Genomic DNA, 26,860 nt, shown 5'->3' with positions numbered 1-26,860 from the left:
TCTTAAGGTGCTGGGCAGATAAAAAACCAAGAAAAAGAGACAAGAGGATGCTATGTGCACAAGGCATTTTCTATTGCAACTAAAGGATTGGCAATACATGAACCAACCCCATAAAAAATAAAAATAAACCCACAAAGTTGCTCTTAAATGTTCCTTTGATGAGAATGAGGAGTGCATGACAAATGTTGGAAGCAAAATAACTGTGCCCAAAAACTCCTTCTTTACTTAAGGTATCATTTGAGAAAAAACTCAGCCCTGTTTCTGTAACTCCTTGAAATTACAGGCAAAAGTTAATGTGCATCTCTTGGAAGAAGGTTCATAGCTTTAATCCAAAGGGGACCACACTAAAAAACAGATTACAAATCTCTAAACTTCAAATTTAGAGATTTTAGTGAAAGTTAAAAATAAAAGAGTAATAGCTAAAATATTTTATTTTTACCATTTTATCCTTCTTTGATTCCATAGTATGATATTATCATGGGAATTCAAAAATTAAACAATTGTTTATTTTTATTATGGTTTATTACACATATTTTCCCCCTGGCCTTTAAAAGGTTAAGAAAAGTAGTTACAAAAACAACCCTGCCAATTTAAAAAATTGATGCGATGTAATATTCTACCACATTTCTGATATGGAACTATTTATGACAATACTAAAGAAAATTGTTTCAAGTGAGAATAATCATATAGTTAAAAATTATAAAGCCACTAAAAGTAGAATGACTGAGTTTCTCTACTTCCTAGACTAGGTATACTAGCCTTCCTTTTAAAATAATTGTTTTCTGGTTATGAAAGTGAGTGTGTTCATTTTATATTTAAAATGTGAAAAATACATGAAGGTTATAGAAGTTATTCATAAACTCATCACCTAAAGATAACAACTGTTAATATTTCAATATACATACACTGCAAGTAATTTTTTCTACATTTAAAGACAGTTTTCACAAATGAAATATTACTATACATTGTTTTATAACCTGCCTTTTCACTTAATATATCAAACATTTTTTCACATATAAAAGGAATTGCTTATCTACTTAACTTTTTCTGAAAACATACTCTGACCACAATGTTAAGCATAATTTGTTAAATCCCTTTTCCTATAATTATAACTCCCATTCTACAAATACTTTCTGATAAAATATGTATTACTGGTATAGTTGTTGTTTTTCTAATAAGTTACATTATATTCATGCTATTTAGACAAATGAAGGAAGCCACTTACATTTTAGCATCATTTTTGATCCCTTCATCTTACATTGCTATTTTAATTGCTAAGCTTAAAAACAGCTGAATACTATTACCTACGTTCTACTCACGGTTGATATTCATTCCAAATGCTCCTTAAACATAGTTCTAAGAAATCAATCACTTCTTAGGGTAAGTGTCTTGGGAAATATAGATTACAAAGTTTTCAGTATTATAGATTATAATAATTGCACTTATCTCAGATTAAAAACATGAGCATTTAATGAATTTTCTTTTAATGAGAGTTTACAATGCGGATGAAAACGGATTCAATGGAAAGTAATCTCATACAGTGACCATAAATTCCTAAATGGGTAGTCACGCCCCAGGCATATAACTTCTTTCATAAAAGGTTTATCTTTGCCTTAAGTAAGCCCTATCCATTGTTTTTGTGCCTCTATGTTAACACACCTTTGAAATACTTCTTTTTAGACCCCTCAAAAGAAAAACCACCCTCAAGAGAGCCAATCATCTTATTAACTATCCTGTAATCCAATCACCCACCACCTTGCTTTCTCCCACCTTCATGTAATCTTCCTTATGTTCCTTCCTTAATTCCAAATGCATAAAATAAGCTGCAAGCTGTCATGCCGAAAAGCATTTTTCTCAGTCTGTTGAGATCTTGCTACGAGGCATATCCTCTGTTTGGCTCAAATCAATTCTTATAAAAATGACCTACAAGTTTGGATATTGTTACGACGACAACAACCAAAGTAGAAAAGAGTGCATATTTAGCCTGGGTCTTTATTCAGCTGGGTCTTTACACTGGACACACATTTATCAGTTACACGCAGTATTCATCTAACACATCTGCCACACCCCACAAAAGAACTTGGCTCATCATTTATCTTCTCTCATCGTATCTTTGTGGTAAATGCCAAACCAATGTCTAGCTAAGTATAAGAAGAGCAGCACAAACTTTATGACATAAAAAGATTAAGTGGCATGTTCTACTCCCGAAATTTGTCATCATGAATACTTTAAACCTTTGCCAAAAAATACATGAAAGAGAGTGCCACTGCCAGGTAAAACGTGAAACATCTAAAACTGAACTTCTCTCCCTGACTTTCCCCCTCAAACTATTTGTACTACCCAACTGCCTCATTTCCAATTATCACTTTTGTCACAGGCTCCAACGATAGAAATCTTGGGAGTCACATTTGCTTCCTCTGAGCCTTCTCCTGTCTCCTTTAGCTAAACATCATCAATCCACTTCCTGCTTCCATTTCTGCCTCTGCAGTATTACTCGGACTTTTTTCTTTCCTTCAAATTCCCACCGCTGCCCCTAATCCCAGCCCTTGTCATTTACCCCTGAACTGTTGCAGTAGCCTCTTACATGGTTTCTCCTCTAATCAAATATAGCTACATACATTGTTCTTCCGGGCTTAATTCCCCAAATTCTATTTCATCATGTCATTCTTCAGTTCTAGTATCTAAATGATTCCTTATTATCCTCTAAGACAAGCTCAGGTTCCCCACCTAGTTTTCAGAGCTCCTCTTAATAAGACCTGGAGCTGCTTTTGCAGCCTGATTTGCTGCAGTCCCTGCAAGACTAGGCTGTTCACTGTCCTGAACACGTCCTACAAAAAAAAAAAAGCCCTCCTTCCTTGTCTATACTTTCCTTCCCATTCTCCAAGGCCAAGTTCAAGTGCGATCTTCTCTAGGGGTCTTTTTCACCTAGTCCAGCCTCCTCATATCTCTCCTTTCTCTGAACACCCATTTAAATTTCTGTAGTGGATTTAAATTTTACTCCATAATTCTGGATAAAAGAAGTCACATTGAATCTGACTTTAAGCTGCCCACTCCACAGGTCTGGTGAGAAACTGAGTCTTAATTGTGTTTTGGAAGTCTCTCTCCCCCTCCTGGGATCAGTTTAACAAAGAGCCTACCCTGAAGCTCCATGTTCAAATCAGTGTGTCCAAGCCCAGGGTACAGGCAGCCTTTTACCTCAGACTGCTCAAGTATCCCTATGCAACTCCAACAGGCATCCTGTCACCTCTGAAGGGAAGTGACATGGGAATGGGACACTGATACTAGTGGGACCTGCCGACAACCATCTATCCAATGGCTTTCTCCTTGGGAAGTTCTTCCCAATCTTACCGCTTCTCCCAACCACCATCACTCTCTAAGACTTAGCACCACTTCCAATCATGGACAAGTCAGCTCTCAGCTGAATTCTACTTTGGTTAAAACTGCATTACAACACACATCATAGTTCTAAAGAGACAGTACACATAATGTTAAGAACACAAGCCTGGGAAGCAAGCAGCACTGGAGTACTATCCTTGCACTTCCTACCCCCCGCTGAATGACCTCAGTGAGGTATTTAACTGACCAAAGCCTCAGTTTACTTATCTAGAAAATTACTCATTACTCATACGAATGGCACGAGGATTAAACCAGGCTGTTAATAGTAGCAGTCCTAGTAGCAATAAATAACACTTATGTAGCTTTGTGTGCCAAGTACTATTCTTAGTACTTTACATACATTAACTCATTTAATCCTCACTACACTTTATGGGTAAGTAAACAGGCATAGAGGGAGTAAGTAACTAGTCTGAGAGCACATAGGTCGTAAGCAGAAGAGATAGGAATTAAACCCAAGCAGTGTGACTCAGAGTCTATGTTCTTGACCACTATACCACATCGCTTCTAATAAGCGATCAACAAAAGGTAGCTATTACTGCCATTAATACAATTACTTGATTCTTAATGTATCTTCTTCTTTATGTAAATTGTAAGCTCCTCGAGGACAACAATCATAACATTTGTTAGAGAATTGGCTCTGCATAGGTGAGAAGCCTGCCTCCATCACTCACCAGTCAGCTCTAAAACCTTGGACAAATTGCTTAACCTTCTAGGATGGTTGTAACAATTAAGTGATTTCCTACTTAGCAAGTACCTAGACAAGTGAATGGCAGCTATAATGATATATATTTCATTATTTGATGTGAGATATGCTATTACCATCTGTCTTTCCCGGATCTGAAAGAGTGCCAGAATTCTCAACAAATACTTGCTAACCACCAACTCGCCACATTGTTTTTCCTGTTTCATGTGGATTCATCTTGTTTTTAAAATTACTCCTTAAAGAAAAGGTTACGCCTTTATAATAATAGTAGTAATATCATCTAACTTCTGCTGAAGACTCACCATGCACCAAGGATAGTTCTATGACTTTTTTCAGATGTTCACTGATTTAAAACTCACAATGATCCAATGTGGTAGATACTATCATCATCTTTAAGTTTTACATGTGAGGAAACCCAAGCACAGAAAAGTTAAGTATTCATCCAGTGTCACATTATCACACAGCCTGTATGTGGCAGTCTATGTACTTAACTACTTGCACTTTTGTTGTCTCTTTTGTAACTTTTTGCATATTCCCCAGGATGTCTGGTAGAATGCAGTGTATATGAAAAAGTACCAAAAGCATTGGTTGCTTGAACGTTTTTCACTAGACATAGCATGAATAACAGAAAATACTTTTTAAATGTGTGAAATATCTAAAAAGTCATATAAAACCCAAAAGCTAATGATACTCTTTAAAAATTAAATAGTCTTTGAAAATGAGTACATCAGTTAAGCTGAATCACAAAGATGAAGTCTGAGTTTCCAGCTGTGAATGACTCAAAGGTCTCAGATGCACTTCACATACTGAACATCCTATTCTGATAGACACACGGCACAGAAATGAAGCCTCTAAATCAGGGGTGTCCAAACTGTGGCCTGCAGGCCAACTGCGGCCCGCAATCCATTTTTAATTGGCCCACAGCAAATTCCAAAAATATATTTAGTTTACTTAAATAAACCAGGTGAGGCAATACATACTTCACCTCAAGTGAGTGGCCTGGCTGTTTGTGTATTTTACCACATATGGCCCTTGGTGAAAAATGTTGAAAAAAGTTTGGACACCCCTGCTCTAAATGAAGACATAGTCCAGAGATGTGTTACAAAATCTAACTCCCAAATAAAGACTGTCAGAGCTTTAGGAGGTAAAATTTCTTGCAACCCTCTTTCTGATTTTCAAAACACTTTACAAAAACATTTCAGGCCTCCTTCCACAAACCTCTTTCCATAAAGGGTAATAATTACAAGTTAAATAAATTCTCCAGGATAAATCAAGTAGAGACTCCTCTAAGTAAAAGTCAATCAAAGCCTCATATATTTAAGCTATTTGTCTGCAATTAAAAGGCTTCATAGGAGACCAAACCAGTTGAATTAATCTGGCCCTTAGAGCCAGGTAAATGGAAGAGCAAATTTTCATAGCCTTGGGAAAATCTAGGTTTACAGGGCAAACTCTGCAGGGTTGCGCTCATTGTGGAGACATGTTCCTTTTCATTGGCAAAAGAGGAAAGGAAGTGAGCCATGACCTAAAAAAAAAGAAAAAGAAAATACCACTAGAGACATTCCAGCTGATACTTGATAAGGACTGGGAAGGCTGCCATCAACTCATGGCTAGAAGAAAGAAAATTTGGATCAGAAAGCAGCTGACCAGGAGAAACCATGTTTCCAAGGTTTCCATCTTTCCATGATGGGAAAGATTTCCCATCAAACTACAAATTTTTAATAAGGGAGTCATTTAAACCGGTGGCTTTCAAATTTTTTTTGCTGTGACACACAGTAAGAAATATATACAATATATTGTGACCCATAAATATATACAAATATTTACTTATAATTGAAACACACACATATACATACATGGAAACAATGGAACCGAAACACTATTACCCTTACTAGGCAAAAAGCATTATGAAATTTCAATTCTATTCTAGTTTGTATTCTAAACACATTGCATAAGACCCCCTGGTTGAAAAACAGTGATTTAAAACAGCACAGGGGATTCTGGGAGTAAGTTTTATAATGACCTTTATTCCATCTTCAGACCCCAACAGCCAGCTAGGAAAGCTGCAATGGAGTGTGTGCTCTTGGGACAAGTGATTTGTTTTTGAGTGCCTGAGTCAGGGTCACCAGAAACTATCTTCCTCCAGGTCTGACCATTCTTCACTGTGCTGGCTCCTTCTCTTTCTACTCCTTAAATGCTGTGGTTCCCCCACAGTTTTATTTTTGGTCACTTTCTTTTATTATCCTGAGTAATTGGATCTCCTTTCATGGCTTCACATTACAGTCATGTGCCACATAACATCTTGGTCAACGATGGACTGCCTATGTAACGGCGGTCCCATAAAATTATAATGGAACTGAAAATTTTCTATCACCTAGAGATGTTGTAGCCATCCTAACATCATAGCACAGCATATTATGCAAGTGTTAATACTTACTATTATGTTACAGTTACCGACAGTATTCAGTACAATAACATCGTGTATAGGTTTGTAGCCTAGGAGCCGTAGGGGAACAGAATTCCCCCCCCCCCCCCAAATATGTCTATTTGACATACAGATTATTTTAGGCTGGCTAATTTTAAGAAACAGCAGACATAGGAGGAGTTCTGAAAATCAAGTAGAAGTTACCCTTTGTAAAAGACATTTACATTTATAAGGCAAACTTCATTTACAAGGGTGCCTCCGAAGCTGTACCACAAGGGGGGGGGGGTGACCTTATCTCTAGAAACTCTTATAAAATGCAGATGACAGTCAGAAGACTTAAATCTGCATAACAACCTTACCCTTATTTACTGTGCTTTTCCTGCTAACCACCCATAACTGACTCTCCTCACCCACAACATCTTCTTTTGTCTTGAGCTGAAGATGGTATTTAAGGTGGTGGCTTCAGCCATTTTGGTGAATTATTCAGTTTTCCTAGGTCTCTGTATACAGGAGGTATACATGTTATTAAACTTCTGTTTTTCACTCCTGTGAATCTGTCTTACAGGGATGTCTCAACCAAGGAGCTAGAAGAGTAGACAAAAGATTATTTTTTCCTCCCCTACAGAGCAATAGACTATACCATATAGCATAGCTGTATAGTAGGCTATACCATCTAGTTTTGTATAAATGCACTCTGATGTTCACACAACTATAAAATCACTTAATGACACATTTCTCAGAATGTATCCCAGTTGTTAAGCAGTGCATGACTACTTATAAAACCCATTCCCTAAGCCTCAATTCTCAACACCCATCTACCTCTTACAAACTCCCAACTGAATTGTCCCACAGATTTCAAACACTTAAGGTGCAAAATTGTACCGTAAATCCAATCTCTTCCCTATCTCCTCACCCAAATCTATTTTTTTTCAGTATTCCTCATCTCAAAAAATGGCACCATGCAATCCCTCATCCAAGCCACAAATCTGTGGGTCATTTGCAATGCCTTTTCCTTTACCTCTATATCCAATGCAGTAGCAATTCTACCTTCTTAATATTCAGTAGTATCCAGCTAAACATTTAACAATGAGTTTTCCAGGCTAAAAAAGCCCTGACTTACAGCACTTGCCTATTTCTGTGAGGTGAATACCATATCATAGACAATTTCAAGCAACCAATTTAATGTCACTGAATGTGGAGTTGGGAAGACATACGTACAAACGGCTCCAGCACACCACTATCTATTGCTCAGAACCATTTCTTATCTCCATGCCTACAGTTACTGCTTAATTCAGGATTTCGTCTATTTCTTCAACAAACACAGTAGAATCTTTATGGATTTCCTGACCTCTATCTCATAACTGACCCCTCCATCTGACACAGTCTCCAAAATACCTTTCTAAAATCCAAGTGTCATCACGTTACTCCCCTGCCAAAACCCCTTCAGATTCCATTGCCCACTTTTTATCTTCATAATAAAGCCCTTGATAATTTGGTCCCTACTGACTCTTGAGCTTCATTTCTTGCCACACCACCATCTATAACCTCTATTCCAATCAAATTGATGTATGTCCTATTCACAGATATATGATACTGCTCCATATCTCTGCATCTTTGCTTATTCTGTTCCTACTCCCTAGGACAAGTCTGAGATCAAGCTGTTACGAAGGCTACTTTCTTCTGAGGCCTCTCTCCTTGGCTTGCAGATTGCTGTCTTCGTGTTCATATGGCTTCCTCCCTCTGTATGTCACCGCGTACACATTTCCTCTTCTTATAAGTGCATCAGTCATATTGGATCAGGGTTCACCCTTATAACCTTATTTTAACTTAATTACTTCTTGAAAGACTCTATCTCCAAATATAGTCACATACTGAGGTAATGGAGATTAGGATTTCAACATATAGATTTTAGGGGGACACAATTAAGTCCATCACAGCCTCCTAGTCCGTGAGCTCCTCAAAAGACAGGGGTATAACTTAGTCTTCTTTCTTAGTATCTGTTATAACTAGCAGAGTATCTGAAACACAGCAGATTCTCAAATTATTTGTGGGATACATAAGTGAAGGACCTTCTCAGAAGTATAGTGCATATCTGTGGAGTGTAGCCACTTCCAAATCTGGTGGCTAGCACCTAAAAGAATATGGCTTTAGTCTTCCCCTGTAAGAAAACTTGGATGCTGTTATGGTTTCCAGATAGCCCATTGCCAAACAGCCATTTTTACAACATCCAACACCTAGCAGAAAAATAAAATCCTTAAGACTCAACACCCAAAGTTAACTAACAATTTTCTGCTCCTTCCAGACCCATTCTGATACACCAAGACTGACAGCATCATACACAGCTAGAGTGAAATTCAAAGTCAAGAGAAAACTAACTGTTCTGTCTAAAGAACAAGATGAACAAGCTTAAGAGAAATGGTAAAATGGGCATCTTCCTTTTTCCTACACAAAAGGAAACTTTCCTTTCACTGTTTTGTGTGATTTTGGTTTATCCTATTTATCATGTACTTGCCTTGTCTACTATCAAGATGGGCATGTAACCTAATCAGTTCCCCGCTCTCTCCTAGGAATTTGAATCCCGAATAGAGTAACATGAAAGCAGAAGACAACGGTGAGGAGTCAATTAAGCCAGTACCATGAGGGTTGCTCATTCACACATCCCTGAAGACCTTGGTTCCTGACTGTCCCAAGGCTTGATTAACAGTCCTTGTTTCTGAGACCTACCTGATAGTCTTTCCAAAATATGCCTTTTCCTTAAATTACATAGTGCTTATTCAATAGCTCTCAAAATCTTGATACATATAATGGCCCAAAGAAGTGGGATATGGCTAGTGGTGGACCTAAAATATGGAAGGATGCCCCTGTCTATAGAGGCTGAGAAGTTATGCACATCATCTTTGTTATGCCATTGCCGAGCAGCCAATGACACTATTCCCTCCTGTGTTTTGGGACAATGTCCTCATTCCTCTGTTGGTTAAATCTTTAGGGAAGTTGGTAGGAAAATACTGGAGTATGTGGCCACTTCAGACAGCTTTTGGTAAAATCCCAGAAATGACTTAGATTCAGCCAAGATGGGCTATCTGACTCAAAGACAAGAAAATTCTACCTCACCTAGATTGGCCCTTTCTCCTGGTAGGAATCCAAGGTGACAGAAAATCAGATAATCATGAAGGACTATTAAATTTGAATCAATGCATCAGTGATAGTGCTAGAAAAACACTATCAGGTAGATCTCAGAAAAAATACTAGAAGGAAGAAAACATAGCAAAAGGTAAGATTGGGACTAAGAGAACTGAGGGAAGCCTGGTCCCCCAAGTATCTCCTGATGTATATTCCCTCCCTGGCAAAGAGCTAAGCTGGGATGAAGCCAGAGGATGAGGAACAAATGAGTGTTGCCTTTATCTCAGAGACAGGAAGATAACCAGCAAAATTAAGGACTGATGAATGGGCAGGGCAGCAAGGCCTATTTCTTTCTTTCTTTTTTTAAATTAAAGTCTATTGGGGTGACAATGGTTAGTAAAGTTACATCGGTTTCAGGTATACAATTCTGTAATACATTATCCATATATCATATTGTGTGTTCATCACCAGCGTCAGTTCTCCTTCCATCACCATATATTTGACCAAAGGCCTACTTCTAAGAGAAAAGTCCCCAGGCTGGGGCCCAGAGGCAAGGACCAACCCACAGTGTGGAAAATGCAAATAGAAGAGCTGACTTAAATTGAGTTAAGCTGCCATAGAAACCTTGGAAAATAAAAGCCTGTCATTGCTCCAAAATCAATCTCTAGGTATCCTAACCCACAGCACCACCAGAATTTGGGATGCTAATAATATACCCCCGTTAGGAAAATCCTACCTGGTGTTCTTCTTAAATCTTCATATGAGGCTACAGAGCATAGGTTCAATAGTAGACAGGCACATAAGACAATGAAGTACCAACCACCTACACATGTGTCTCGGATATTAAAGGAAAAAATCTAGTCATGGAGCAGTAATAGCTAAATACAATGACCTCTGTAACAACCAACCTAACATTCACATTAAGGGGTATCAGCAACTTTCTACAACAGGGAAAAATAGGAAAAGATTCACTCTGGAAAACAAGATTAAGTGGTAGAAATAACTATAAAAATAAAATAATATTCCTCGAGTTGTACTAGGAGAATGACTTTGATTTACAAAGAGTCTAGACCAAATAAGAATATTTCTCTCATACTGCCTACATCCTGTCAGTTTATATGCTATAATATCTGGAAAGTTGGTTACCAAACAAAGCCATTTCAAAAGGAGCTGCTGGATAGAAATCCAAGTGCTGGCTCACCTTCCTCTGTGAAAAGTGATCTCAGATGCTGCAATGCACCACGCAGCATCACGGTATCTATAGCAGTGCTTCCTAGAATGGTCCCCCCAGGAGCAGCACTGGCATCAAGCATTCTTTTCTTACATCTTCTTGCAACTCTGTCTCCCACATGTAATATAACCTACACTGTATTTCTATTAAATAGCACAGAATCACTTGGAAGCAGAGAAAATTTTCCAACTCCATATGGCTAGGATCTGTCACTTACTTGCTAAAGGAAGGGGAAATGTAATTTCCCAGACCCACTACCTTCCCCCATCATTGTCACTAACTTCCCTGAGAAAATAGCCATTCGAGATAAACTATAAGGAATATTTATGTTCTGTGAACAAAGGAAAACACATAAAATAGGTGGGGTCATGGGTGAGTAAGGGCAGGCCCAGAGTGATTCTGGAGATATTTTAACACTGATGAACACTAGGTCATCATCTGCCTTATTAAAATAGTGCTGGGTAGTGAGAGAAGCTGGCACATTTTCGTGTAGATGAGATGGCCCTGGAGGTTAAAACAAGAGTTGAAACACAGCTGCCATGGCTAAAATCAAGCAAGTACAGATGTCACACCAAAGTAATTTCATACCATACAATGCTGCCAATTCAAAATGCCAATGGCGGAAAAGTATGGAAGGAAGTCTTTAAAATAGACTAGATAACTATTTTAAATACCAATTCTGTGTGTAACTAAAGTTTTTGCTGTTGAGGTCCATGAACAACAGTTACTACCATTTAGAAAGCTCTGTAAAAATCTCACTGTTCAGCAAGAAGAATACAATACAATGTGCTGTCTTAAGAGTTTGGAACAACCCTGTCAAATTCAAAGTCACTAGACAGACTTCATAACTCCAAATGTCGTTGTCAGAAAATGTCTTTCTAGGCAATTTTTTTTCTCCTACAAGAGTTGTTTTCCTTATAAGTAGTACTGTCTATCATTTCCTCTGTGCTTAACTGATATACTAAAAGCACATTGCACCACACTGCAGTACTCATTTCCCTTAGAAAGATAAGCCGGGTAGGGAACATTTCACACACACACAAAACCAACTTACCCATTGCCTTCTTAGGTTCTATTAACTTCAGGGTAAAGAGTTCCTCCTTTTTCAATTCTTTTAACTTCTTAGCAACATCAACGTGACGCCACCCAACAATATTTTCTCCATTTATGGATTCAATATGATCCCCCACACAGATTGTTTTAGCTGCGTCAATTATACTGCCATTTCTAATTTTCTGAAAGAAAATTAAGAATAATGCTTAATATAAAACAAAACTTTGTAGCATTACTTTTCATGCTTTTGAGACATTATATACAATATACTGACATATTAACAATGTAATTTAAAGCTCTCAGATGGAAAACCAAGCAACAAAAAGAAACCATCTTACCTCCAACCATTCTTCTTCTTCCTTATCATTCAGAATTCAGCTCCATCCCAGTCACCACCTTCTCTGAGAAGCTTTTCCTGACAGCTCCCGCAGCCCACTCCCCCAAGATTAGGTAAGGTACCACTCTTCTATAGTACTTTATGCTACATATTCTGAGCTCTAAGCTAAGCAGTTTACATTCACTATCTCATTTAATGGTAATAACCTTAATGAAAGTCTCGTGTCATTGGTCAGAAAAATTGAGGCTTAGGAATATCAAGTAATTTGCGAAGTTTAACATACCACAGTGCAATTGTTCATTTACCTGTCAGTCTCCATTACTGAACTGTATATCCTTGAGGATGGAGATGGTCTCATTCACCATTGTATGCCCTGTACCTAGCACAATGCCTACAGAGAAAATCCCTTTATAAATGATTGTTGCATCATTTCAACATGTGGCCCGTTACCTAAGCATAGAACTTGAGCTTTTTCTACTGGCTAAGTGTTTTAAGCCTTAGCTACAAAAGCAGAACACTCAAGACTTTGTACAACTTTAGCTAAGAAAATGGATACCTAATAAGAGACAGGTGTAGTTACCATTTGAGAAGCCAGTAAAAATGATTTTATACTATCGTTTTTCATTTATATATTTTAGGTGAGGAGAACTTAGGACCCAAGGAGAAACCTCAAATTGGTCTTTCTTAAACCTATCTATCTTGTACACATCTTTACTGCAGTCTCCAAAAGAAGCCTAAGACTCCCAAGGGTAGCACTAAGAATTTCTGAAAGGATTTTAGGGAAAGGAACTCCAGGAAACAACCCAGCAAAGGATGTACAAGTTCCTCCGCAGAGGTAAGGAATGGGGCAAAGTGACGGCCACGATCTGCCTCCAGTGTCACAAATCCTTCACGGGCATGATAGGAGAGAAATATCAGGGACTGCTGCTGTTGTGGAATAAAAGCATGAGTATTCCCCACTCTTGCCAAGTGGAAGAATAACATCTTCTGAATCAGCAGGCTGATTGATCACTGTGTCCATGAATTAAGAGAAAAACTGATCTTGTGTACCCCAGCATCTCCATAATATTGCCATAAAAAAAATTGTAAAAGACTAACCTGGGAAGGTTGGACATTTTTATATTTCAGTGTCACACATTATTTTTAGTTTATGACTTACTGTTATAATTTTATTTAAAATAAGCATTATATAAAACTAATTCAATGAAAGACTTTAAAGACATGTATGAATCTTACCAGTAAATTAAAGAGCAGAGTAACAGAAATCTGGGGTCTCCTGGGCCTATGAGTAGCCACAGGGGTCACCAGAAGAGTGCCCAGACAGAGGGAGGACAGGCAGTTACCAGAAGTCAGTGGGAAGCAAGGTGAGAATCCAGGTGGGCAACAGAAAGATCAAAGTGTATTTAATCATCAGGGGCAGCACAGGTAAGTATCTGGGATGAAGAGACAGGAAAATCAACGTAAGAAACTTGGAGAACATTGTAAGGTGAACCAGATACAGAAGCAAAGGGACAGACATTGATTAAATTTTTGTGGGTTACCTGAGCCTTAGCTTTCTATGTAGATAGAACAAAGAATGAGATAGCAATTGGGGCAAATTTCTAAAATCTAATATATTTTGATAATCATACCACAGCTTGATAGAGATTAATAATATTGCTAAAAAGTGCTACTCAGGCACAAAAGACTAGGGAGAAAAAGAGGCATTCATTCTTTACTAATATTTACTGAGTCAATATCATTCTCTTTAACACTTACAACTTTCTCTCATCTGACTTTGGAACTTAATGATGAAAAAGGCAAAAAAGACATTAAATATTTTTTGGAAGATAGGATTTACAACATTATTAAACTTAGAGGTTTCCAACCTTTTCACACCATTATTAAAGTATCTTCTATTATTTCACCCCTTAGATTTACAGAACTCTGTCTTCTCATCACAGATACCAGCAGAACTGTAGGGTGGCATCCCACCATACTTAACATCTCAAACATTAGATTCAAGGTTGTTTGAGCTGATGCCCTGTGCTGCAGATCCTCCAGACACTGTCCTCAAATCTTGTTCATAATAACAAAGTGACATTCATATAACAATTGTAAATAATTATTTCATTTAGTCCTTAACAAGCCTAGGAGGGGTATATTTAATATTCAATTAGTGAATGAGGAAACTAAAACTCAATAAAACATAGCTTGACCAAGGTAACACAGCTAATAAACAACAGAATCAGGTTTCAAATAGAGGTGGTATCATTATAAAACTTCACACTCTTTCCACAAAACCCTCAGAATCACATGGATCTAACTCAAGATCAAATAGCTAGATAAAAAATAAAGAAGAAATAAAAGAGCAGAGTTTTGGGGTATAGTTGTCCAAAATGATCTATCCCTTTGGTAATCATTTTGCAACATGTAAGTATATTAAATCAACATGTTGTACACCTTAAACTTACATGTCACTTAAGTTCAATAAACATGACATGCCAACGTATTATGTCAGTTATATCTCAATAAGGCTGAAAGAAAAACTGATCTATCATCTTTGAACTCTGAAATCTTTTTTATTTTTTACAACCCCCACTTTTTACTCTACTTTTGCTTACTTCTACTGAAGCTGTTTATCTATAGCATGGCTTCCAGACCTCAAACATCTATTTTTTCAGATCACTGCTTCTACTCTGGCTTTACATGCTTCTTTCTCATAGATCCCAGCTCCCACCCTAGAGTCCTCTGCCCCCTTGAACTTCTACAATTCCACCCTTGCTGATTATTAGTTCTGGATAATTAAGCAATCACATTGCTAGAAATATATAAGGACCATATTTCTCAGAACAAAGATCACACTAAGATGTGAATAACTTAGTTCTACTAAAGTAAAAGTACCTCAAATCACAAAGATTTCTACAAGAGGATATTCTGAGAATGACAGTCTTGTGGTTATTTATAAATTACTTACTTCGTTCAAAATGCATTTAGTTTTTTAAGTCAATTTAGCCCCATTTCTTAATTACATGGTATAAGCCCTTATTTTTATTTTGAATCAAAGTGTCTCTTCTCTTAAACTAGGGAGCAGCAAACAATGGCTCGTACAGCCTCTTGTTTTTATATAGTCCGTGAGTTACAAGTGGTTTTTACCTTCTTAAACGATTGGGGGGAAATAATAATTGTGACATGTAAAAATTATACTAAATTCAAATTACACTGTCCATAAATAAGGTTTCACTGGAGGATATCTATGATCCTCATTTAAGTATTGTATATACCTTTCTGTGCTCCAGTGGCTGAGTTGAGTAATTGTAACAGAGATTGTATGACCCTAAACTATAAGGAAGCCTAAAATATTTACTATCTGGCCCTTTATAGAAAATGTTTGCCGACTCCAGTCTTAAACTGTTATAGGAATTTATAGATTTCATTATTTAAATATACTCTGAATTTTCTGATTGGGTTATTTATATACTTTTTCATGGGAAATGTTGACATTTGGATACTAAACTCATAAATGTTTAAGTCTGTTGTCTTTTCACCTGAAGAGATTCATCTACAAGAAACATGCAGTACTAATAAATATATGTCTCTGCCATTTATCTCATCTCCTAATTATGTGATGATTGTGATTACTGTTATTACTAAAGTATTGCTAATACTAAGGTATTAGCTATCAATTATGAGTACTGTAAAACATTTTGTATGTGTCATCATTTTACACCCAAATAATCCTATAAAGCAGGTGTTAATATTCCCATTTGAGAGAAGGCATAAAGAGGCCATGACTTGTCCAAGGTCACACAGCAAGTAAATAAGTGGTTGAACCAAGACAAGCAGGCATGTCTGATGCTAAGGCTCATGCTCCCACACATCACACTGCACTTCCTTCCTAATCATGGAATCCTCGCTCCTACCTTACCCTTGTCTGAATCCCTACCACTGTCCTACTCTGACTTCAGCCTACCCTGACTTCTAGCCACTGATTAAAGCATATCAAGTACTCACTTCAGCAACACATACACTAAAATTGGAATGATACAGAGAAGACTGCATGTCATCCTTGTGCAGGGACAACATTAAGCTCTTCAAAAGTTCCTTTTTTTCCTGCTTATCTTGGCAAAAAGAAACACTGGAATGGTAACCCAGAAATCAATGAAATCGATTACTTCCAAGGAGTGGGGGAAATGAGTAATGGGACAGAAGGGATAGGGGAAGGGGTGACGTATATCTGAATATATCTTGCGATATAGCTTTGACTTTTTAATCATGTTAACATTTTACATATTCAGGAAAAAATTAAGTCAACAAGAATGAAGGGAAAAACTCAATTCAGAGAAGCAATTAGATTCAATAGTATTTCAAATGAATAACAATCATGGGGGGTGAGGAGAAAATCTATTCCAAGTAACTTTTGAATAGAATACTTTAATTATGTACATAAATTTAAAGGCAAAAAATTACATACAAATCTTAAACTCTTCTTAATAGGTTTATTTTTCATAGTATGAATATAGCAATTCTAAAACTAGTTTGTGTATATTGTAGGACTGAGCAAGTGAGTAAATATTTCAATGATTTTGAAATGTAAATATTTTAATGGGGAAGCCAAGAAGAAGCCTCTGGGGCAGGATTAGAATTTGAGGCATAATTATAAATTCATAATTTCTAAAATACATGTTTTCTAACCCTACCACTGAAAGGACCTAGAAACAATGACAAGAGCTCCTTGAGAAAATGGTTGATTCCAGACCTAGGGAAAAGAAGATATAAGATAATCCTAGATAGAACATTTTGTTTTGCCAGAAAGAAAGGAACTGCTCAATAAAATGACAGGAGTAATGTCAAAATGATACAGGAGCCAGCTAAAAGAGACTCCTGTAGGCCAAATCTCAAAAAAATTTGAGCATCAAAACAAATAATGGTAATGGACTGAATAAAATAAGAAATCACGTGCCCGTGCTGATAATAGATAAGCAAACAAATATGAGGTGTGATCAAACAATACAGTGAATGTTTAAGTTTAAAAAAAATTATTACAGTAAAAGACACACTGCCATTAATCCTTCTCAAAATACTCTGAAGCAGTTCTTGAAGTCCTCTTTCATGAGTGTCTTTAGTTGCGCTGTCATGGCTGCCTCTTTGTCCTGAGTCATTTTGACTTTAGGGAAGAGCCAGCAGTCGCAAGGTGCCAGGCCAGTGAATAAAGTGGATGAGGACACACCACTAATGTTTTTATTCGACAGAAATTGCCATATACCAGAGGGATGTGTGACACGGAGCATTGTCATGATGGAAGATGATTTATGGCACACTTTTAAAACACACCTTCTCTCAACCGTAGCTCACGCCCAACTGACTGCAACAAACAAGTTGAAAGTTGTCACACACTGTTCCTAAGGATCGACGCACCACTTCCCATATTGAAGATCCCTGCCTTTCCATTGGATGGCACTTGGCAGCAGCATCATTCACCATATTTTGTGATCACAACACAAAGGCTCTGTGTCACACATCACTTCTGATCCAGCAATTTCTGTCAAATAAAAAACATTGCAGTGTGTCCTCATCCACCTTATTCACAGGATCTGTAACCATTTGACTTCTGGCTCTTCCCCAAAGTCAAAATGTCAAAATGACCATGAAAGGTAAACATTTTGAATCAATTAAGGACACCGAGGCAGCCACAACAGTGCAACTAAACACACTCATGAAAGAGGACTTCCAGAACTGCTTCAGAAAGTGACAAGAATGATGGAATAAGTGTGTTCGAAGAGAGAGGGAATATTTTGAGGGGGGTTAATGGTAATGTGTCTTTTACTGTAATAAATTTTTATTTAAAAATTCACTGTATTTTGTGATCACACCTCATAAGTGGAGTGCTTTCATATAATAGAATGTTTTAAAGAAATTTATATAAGAAATCATGGAATTAGAAAAATTGCAATTTTGCAACCATTATAGTAAAGACTGATTCACGCAAGACTAATCAATAGATGCGAAATCTGTAGGGTACAAGAGAACAAGATATTTTCATAATCTTAAAGTATCTCCCCACAAATTACTACAAAGGAAAATATAACTTTGCATTGAATAAGAGTAACACACACTACATTAGACAAGTGACAAAAATCAACATCTTAAATAATGAGACAAACCAAAATAATGCACCTTTTGATGTAGTGCACTGAGAAGGACACATCACTTATCTCATTTTCCTGCCAAAAATACTTAACCTGTTTTTCAACATGAGGAAAAATCAGAAAAAGTCAAATTGAGGGATATTCTATAAAAGGCTGAAGAACTTTGATAGAATAAAGTCAACTAAAAAGACATGACAACTAAATGAAATACATGATCCTATATTCAACCTATACCAGGAAAAAAAAGTGCTATAGAGGATATTATTAGGACAACTGATAAAACTTCAACATGGACATAGGAGATTAGTTTAAAAGCATGATATCACTGATAGATTTTCTGAATGTCATAATTGTACTGTAGTTAAATATAAGATCATCTCTTTGTTCTAAGTAATTACAGCCTGAAGTATTAAGAAATAAAAATATACCGAGGTCTGACAATTAAGTTCGCGAACTCATCCTAGAAAAAGTGCTGTATATACCTCATTGCTGAATATCACTACAGTCACCTTCGAAGTACTCCCCTTGGGAAGCTATGCACCAATGCCAGCACCTAGTCCACCCTTCAAAGCAATTTTGGAACTCTTGTTCTGGTATGGCCATCAGAGCTGTAGTCGTATTACCCTTGATGTCCTGAATGTTATCAAAATGTCTTCCTTTCAATATTTCCTTTATCTTCAGGTAAAGAAAGAAGTCATTGGGAGCCAGATCAAGTGAATTGGGAGGGTGTTCCAATACAGTTATTTGTTTACTGGCTAAAAACTCCCTCACAGACAGTGCTGTGTGAGCTGGTGCATTGTCGTGATGCAAGAGCCATGAATTGTTGGCGAAAAGTTCAGTAGTCTTTTTCATGCAGCCTTTCCAGCACTTCCAAATAGTAAACTTGGTTAACTGTTTGTCCAGTTGATACAAATTCGTAATGAATAGTCCCTCTGCTATCAAAAAAGGTTAGCAACATCATGGCAACAAGTTCGTGAACTTAATCGTCAGACATTTTCATATGCAATCCACTTTTTCAAATGATTCAGGAAAATTTGCATACATGTATATGTGTGTGTATATATACACAATACGTGTATGTGAAAGAGAACAATAAAGCAAAGGTGGCACGTAAGCGAAATAAGTCAGACAGAAAAAGCAGAGAACCATATGATTTCACTGATATGTGGTATATAAACCAAAAACAACAAAAGAACAAGACAAACAAATGAGAAACAGAAACTCATAGACACAGACAATAGTTTAGTGGTTACCAGAGGGTTAGGGGGGTGGGGGGTGGGAGATGAGGGTAAGAGGGATCAAATATATGGTGATGGAAGGAGAACTGACTCTGGGTGGTGAACACACAATGGGATTTATAGATGATGTAATACAGAATTGTACACCGGAAATCTATGTAATTTTACTAACAATTGTCACCCCAATAAATTAACAACAACAAAAATTGGAGATCTGAGTAAAGGGTTTTATGAGAGTAGTTTGTATTATTATTACACTCTTTCAGTAAGTTTGAATTTCTCTCCCCCTCAACTGTTTAAAAATCCTATCAACTATGTACACAGTATGAAATTCATTTCTCTTCTAAATTGAACTATATATTGGTAGTTTGGATTTACACCACTTCTCTTTGCCACCACGTTCTCTGTCTCCACAGGGCTAGTGACTAGTACTCTGAGGTAGGCACATATTTGACAAGGCATAAAAAAAAAAAGAAAAGAAACACAAGCTCTGAACATCAGAGGCTGAGATCTAAAATATCCATGCATATTTGCAAAACTTCCAAGCCCTTCCCTCTGACATTAGAAAGGCATTGCTGCATGTGCCTCATGTCCTGAGTTTCCCCCAGATAATCCTACATGACTTTCCCAACTCACAGATTTTCCATTTGGTCACCCACTCAACCTTCAGCACAGTCACATCTCCTGCAAAGCTAAAAATAGCCATTCTATCAAGTGGGAAGTTAAATAAGGTACTATTTACAGTTAAGGCGATAACTCCCCTAAGACTATTTTTTAATGATGACAATGCTTTAGCAAATCAAAGATTTTTGACATAGTAAAGGCATGAAAACAAGTTCTGTTGCATAAAGTTTATCACTATTATAGCTCAGTGGGTAGGACTGCCACCTCTGGAGTCAGAGCTCTTGGATTCACATCCTGAATTTATCTAGCTGCAAAACTTTGAGGAAGCTATTAAAACCTCCTGATCCTGTTTTCCACACCTATAAAATAGAGGTTAATAATATTGTCTATCCATGGATGAATCTCAGGCATTATGTTAAACAAAAGAAGCCAGAAACAGTAGAGTACGTAATATATGATTCCACTTACATGAAGTTCAAGAACAAGCAAAATTATAGTGATTGAGTCAGAATAGTGACTACCTTTGAGGGGAAGAGTATTGACTGGAAAGATACACAAGGAACCTTCTGGATGGCAGAAATGAAACCTTCCTTGATTTGGGTGGTGGTTACACAGTTATAAGTATATAAACATTCATTAAGCTGTATAGTAAAATTTTGTTATCCTTCAACAAAAGAATAAATAAAAAGGAAAAACATAGTACCAGACAAATAGAATTGTTGCGAGGATTAAAATGTGAAAATGCATGCAAAATGCCTAGTACATGACAGGCATTCAATGTCAGTGTTATTACAACTATTTATTACAGTAATAGAACTGTTATTTTTATGAGATGAGTCTAGTTTTCTTTTTACCACTCTTCAGTTCTTATAGCTTTTCATACCATTTCAAAGTTCCTTCCCTTGCCTTTGCAGCTCTACATTGCTTTCTTTGTATTTAGATAAAGGAATTACATAGTTCATAAAATTTTGAAGAGCATTTTAAAAGATGTAAGTAAGGTGTCCAAAAACATGTGCACTTGGAAAGAACACTAAATCAATGGAAATCAGCATGGAAGTCATCAAATGTTAATGAGCTACAGACCTCTGAGAGCTCACAGGGATAATGAGTAGGAACCAGGGCCAGATTCTCAGAAAGTTCTAAATTCTAGAGGAAGTAAAACCTGAACAGAATAAACTCAAGGAAAGGGTAAACAAAAAAATGATGTCTTTGGAAGATTTTTTTAATGAAACATTACCAACCTATCCACCCCTGCTGAGCTGGCTCTCACTCTGAAGATTATTTCCAACTTTCTTTGACCTGGCAAATTTTATTAAGTGTTACCTCAGTTAGGTCACACAGTTATTTTTTAAGACTTACCTTTATAAATGCATAGCCAACACCATTATCTGTAATGGTCAGACCAAGTGAATCCTCAGATTTATATACATTCACTTCTTTTGTGATCCCTTTCACATGGGCAAATATGAAATCTTCAAGACCTATTTGTGCTCCTAAGAATTTTCCCATGTCAACTTTAGGTGTGTTTAAAGTGCAATATAAGATCTGAAACGACAAAAAAATATTTCAGTTCAGTTTCCATCAGGAAGACATTCTAGTCATTAGTTTACTTAATAAATATTTGAGTGAAATAGTCCTTAATTTATGATATAAGAGGTTACATCAATAACATTAGATAATATGTATTGTTTGCTATAGACCAGGCTCTGTGCCAAGCAATTTACATCCATTATCTTAATCCTCACAATAACTTTATAAATACATTATTATCCCCATATTACAGATGAGGAAATTCAGGCTTAGTGAGAGTAAATAATTTGCCTACAGTTACTAAGCCAGCATTTGTCAGAGTTAGGATTCGAGTTCAGGTCTTACCAACTTCAAAGTGATTTAAACTTGTCACCTCCCATTTAACGCTGAAATCAGAGGTTGTGTTCCCAAAAGTAAGGTCATGATATGTATACCAAAATGAAAATACTTGTAAAGCTAAGATTATTTTTGAAAACTGATTTTTAAAAAGTTTTAATGAGGAGAATTTTATTTATCTTGCATTACAGTGCTTGAGAAAAGTAATTTAATTAGTGAATGAGGTGCTAAAATGAAAATGTCTACAGCACGTCTAAAATGGACCTTAAAGATGCACTAATCCAATCCTTTAATTTTAAAAAAGAGGGAAATGAAGTCTGGAGAGCTTAATGTAATTTGGTCAAATTCACATGATGGTAGAGACAGAATGAAAAATTGGAACAGTGGAAAGTTGTGTGGAAATTTTAAAGGGACTTATGTTTACCAAGTCTTTAGTTGACCTCATTCTCCTTCAAAAATATGATTCATTTTACTAAAATCTGCAGTGCTATTTTTAAGTTTGTCAACCATAATTTGGGTAATTTATGGGACCCAAATACAAAATTATACAAGAGGAGAAGGAGGGTTGAGAACATGTCATTGGTTTAAAAGTAAGATTCAACAAACATTTATTGAGTACCCTCAATAAATGTATCAAACCAAAGAAGGACATTTTTTTTACAGTTGTTTTACACCAAAATAGCTAAATAAAAAATTTTTAACTTTTTTATTAAGTAGTTTTTCCCACAATATACTTAATACTTTTATTAAGTATTGTTAGACCTTCCACCATCCCGGAGCCTTGCTTCAACCCTTTCCCTGTTTTTCTAAGTTTCACACCACTCATAATTCCCACTGGAATCTTGAGCCTTAACACATCCATAAGCCTCATGAATCTCAGGAACAATGCAACTACTACATATAAAATGGCGTTTTAAGCCATATCAAAATGTATCTGAATTGGTACAGCTTTCTCTGCTATACAATTAAAGGTCCAGCATAGTCAGCAAAGTTCTGACCAAATCCCAGAAGCATATGAAAGAAGCTAGTGATGAGAACAAGGAAGAGACCTGAGGGGCAGGGTACGAAAGAATAGACGCCTATATAGAAAAACTACTGCCCCGGCCCTTTCCTCTTTTCATCCAGGGCTCTGATGAGCTGTGCTAACTGTTGTCCTTTAAATTTAACTCCTTGTGTTCTCAGGGAGGACATAATATTTTTAGCTTTGTAGTTAGTAAGTTTCTGCAAATATTCTCTAGTGTAAAAATTGTATTATTTACAGAAAAAAAGCATTTAAGCCAAGAATGGTTCCTATTTCTCATTTTAATTGTGAAATCAATGGTACAATTAGTCCACTAACAAAAATTATTAAGAATGGGTAGAGTGTGATGGGAGTATGCATAGAAAACAGCTTTTCATACTTCCTTTCTCAAAATGATGGGAAGTGAATAAAAAAATAAACATAGTTTTCTCCTTGTTCTTTTTCCAGTAAATCCGTTAACGGTATTCATAGTGGATCCCAAACACCACTAATGTAAAAGCAATTTATTAGGTAGACAGGAAATAAAACATAATTATGATAGCCATATTGAACATGAGTTAGAAGAGGCAACTCAGTTCTCAAAATGGAGGGCCATGATCCAAAGGAACCAGAGCAGTTGACAAAACTGTTTATTGGTGGTCTGAGCTTTGAAACTACAGATGATAGTTTAAGAGAACATTTTGAGAAACGGGGCACACTCACAGATTGTGCAGTGATGAGAAACCCCCAAATAAAAAGTTCCAGGGGCTTTGGTTTTGTGACTTACTCTTCTTCTACTGAAGAGGTGGATGCAGCAATGTGTGCTCGACAACACAAGCTGACGGGTGTGTAGTGGAACCAAAGAGAGCTGTTTCTAGAGAGGAGTCTGTAAAGCCTGGTGCCCATCTGACAGTGAAGAAAATTTTTGTTGGTGATATCAAATAAAACACCGAAGAATGTAATTTGAGAGACTGCTTTGAAAAGTATAGCACGATTGAAACCACAGAAGTTACGGAAGACAGGCAGAGTGGGGGAAAAAGAGGATTTGCTTTTGTAACTTCTGATGATCATGATACAGTTGATAAAGTTATTGTTCAGAAATACCACACTATTAATGGCATGACTGTGAACTGAAATACAGTCTGAGTGAACTGAGATTGTAAACAAGAAATGCAGTCTGCTAGATCACAAAGAGGTCGTGGAGGTGGATCTGGCAACTTTATGGATCACAGAGGATACTTTAGAGGTGGTGGAAACTCTGGTGGAAGAGGCTATGATGGTAGAGGTGGCAGCAGAGGTGGTTATGCAGGAGGTGATGGTGGATATAATGGATTTAGAGGTGATGGTGACAACTATGGTGATGGTCCTGGTGATAGCAGTAGAGGAGGTTATGGTGGTGGTGGTGGTGGACCAGGACATGGAAACCAAGGTGGGGGATATGATGGTTATAATGAAGGGGGAAATTTTGGTGGTAACTATGGTGATGGTGGGAACTATAATGATTTTGAAAATTACAGTGGACAACAGCAAATTATGGACCTATGAAGGGGGGCAATTTTGGTGGAAGAAACTCAGGCATTCTCTATGGTGGTAGTTATGGATGGTAGTAGAAGTGGTGGCTATGGTAGCAGAAGGTTCTAAAAACCTTCTTAAAATGTAGCAGAAAAGGGCTACGGTTCTTAGCAAGAGAGAGAGTGGGGAGTTGTTAGGAAAGCTGCAAGTTACTTTGAGACAGTTGCTCCAAATGCATTAGAAGAACTGTAAAAATCTGCCACAGAAGGAACAATGATCCAGTCAGAAAAGTTACTGTCACTTAAACGGGAAACCCTTCTTATTCAGGATTGTCATAATCACAGTTTGCAAAAAAGTACAGCTATTGGGTGGCCAGTTAAAAGTACAGCTATTGATTAATGCAATGTAGCGTCAATTAGATGTACATTCCTGAGATCTTTTATTTGTTGTAGCTTTGTCTTTGTCTTTTTCTTTTCATTACATCAGATATATTGCCCTGTAAATTGTGGAAGTGGTACCAGGAATGAAAAATTAAGAACATTTTAACTTAAAAAAAAAAGCATGTGATATGACAGAGCAGAGGGGAAAGCCCCCAAAAGGAAATCCCACACAAAGTGAAATTCTAATTATGAAGCCACTTCCTTTCTGTCAATTTTTCACATGGTTCACTGCAAAGCAATTAGATTTCCCTACAGGTATAACGCTTTCCCATTGTGCTTCTTGCCTTGCAAGATAATGTTACATTCCAGGTAGCCAAAAGTTGGCAGGCAAGGCATCATTTTTTTTTTCTGGAAGAAAGAGTGTATCCTTCACAGAATGGAGCTCCACAGGAAATTGTGTTGAAAACCTGCAGGAATGAAATGGTCACTGGGCGATGTAGAAAGAGCCTTCTGCAGCAGCAGGTAACTAGAAAGCTCCATGTCTTCAGATCAGTTCCGCATAGGAGACTAAAGACCTCACATGATCTCAATGCACAATGCTCAGCAAACATATCTGTAAGTATGTGATAAAGGTCTAGAAATGCAAACACATCCTCCGTACTGTATTTTCAAGTGAAAAATAAGAAAGTGATACACCACTGTTTAACCATTGCAAAGTTCATGCTCATTCATCCACTCACCAATTACCTATTGGACACCTGCTTTTTGTCAGGTTCTGTGCTGCACGCTGGGTGTACAATAAGGAATACGACCAGTCCGTCTATGCAAGGAACTCCCCAGCTGGCAGATGCTCCATTAAGGTACAGTAAGGCAAAATGAGCCAGTTATAATAAGTTAAAATCAATGACTCTCTAAACCAAAGGAACCTCAAACATGTATGGTAAATTTTCCTACCTTCATTCATACATTCTGTTCAATCCCAAATCTAAATTGCCTGTCTGCCCACTCTACTCATGTGACCTTGTCTATTGAGACTGCTCAAATGTGACTGCCCAAGTGGAATCAATCATTCTTTCCACTTTTCTCACATCGTTTAAATCTAGTAACCTCATTCGAGTGTCTGAGTCACCTTGCCTTGAAGTCCAACTGGTGTAACACATACTTGTCACTGTCACTCAGAGAGAGGTGAGACCTTAGTCATCTCCTTCCTACAACATGCCCTGCTCAGTTTATATCTGAATGACATTTACAGCACACATTTATTTACTTCATTTAATATACCAGTGTACCGGGTTTTATTATCTTCATTTTATAGATGAAAAAATTATGATTTTACCCAATTAACACAGCTAATAAATGTTTAACATTAAAAGATTTTTAAAAGAACAAGGACCAAAACAGTATCTGAATCTCTATTCCATGTGATTATTAAATTTATCAAATTAAATAATGGTTGTGAAAATAAAATCTAAAAAAAAAACAAGAAGAACAAGGAAAAAAACAATGAAGCAATCATATTATCAATGTCTCTTTAAGAAGTATTTGCTTCCAGACTACAAATATACTAGACAAAAGGCAGTAAAATGCAGTACTTAACATTGTTTTTTGTACTCTCTGGTAAACAAACTAAGCTACATAAAAAAGTAAACTCAAAGCAAGGTATCATATAAGGAAAACGATTCATCCATTAGATATAACCTTTCTGATGTTTTTCATTGTAAAATGTAATCCTTAACATCTGATGTATCTATATTTGGTGCTTTACCACCATCATTGCCAATTTTCATAAGATAGAAAGAGTATTCATAGACTATTCCATTTTCTAGAGCAGCACTGCCCAATAAAAATGT

General features: G+C 36.9%; 1 protein-coding gene and 1 pseudogene across 2 annotated transcripts in view; one reads left to right on the top strand and one right to left on the bottom strand.

Annotated features, from left to right (window-relative positions):
* GIPC2 (GIPC PDZ domain containing family member 2) overlaps positions 1–26,860 on the bottom strand; it is a 70,446-nt gene that overhangs the window by 20,944 nt on the left and 22,642 nt on the right. The window contains exons 2-3 of one of the 2 annotated variants that reach the window (XM_019743360.2): positions 21,612–21,797; positions 11,927–12,107 (exon numbers count right to left, since the gene is read on the bottom strand). In XM_019743360.2, coding sequence (XP_019598919.2) covers positions 11,927–12,107; positions 21,612–21,797 — 367 coding nt within the window. The remainder of the gene's footprint in view (positions 1–11,926; positions 12,108–21,611; positions 21,798–26,860) is intronic. The other variant, XM_074334994.1, reaches the window with a different exon arrangement.
* Positions 23,709–24,759, top strand: LOC109453567 (heterogeneous nuclear ribonucleoprotein A3; annotated as a pseudogene).

The sequence above is a fragment of the Rhinolophus sinicus genome, linkage group LG06, assembly GCF_036562045.2.
Source record: "Rhinolophus sinicus isolate RSC01 linkage group LG06, ASM3656204v1, whole genome shotgun sequence".
Classification (NCBI taxonomy): domain Eukaryota; kingdom Metazoa; phylum Chordata; class Mammalia; order Chiroptera; family Rhinolophidae; genus Rhinolophus; species Rhinolophus sinicus.
The sequence above is the reverse complement of the archived record's forward strand: the minus strand, read 5'-3'. Positions and strand labels throughout refer to the sequence as shown.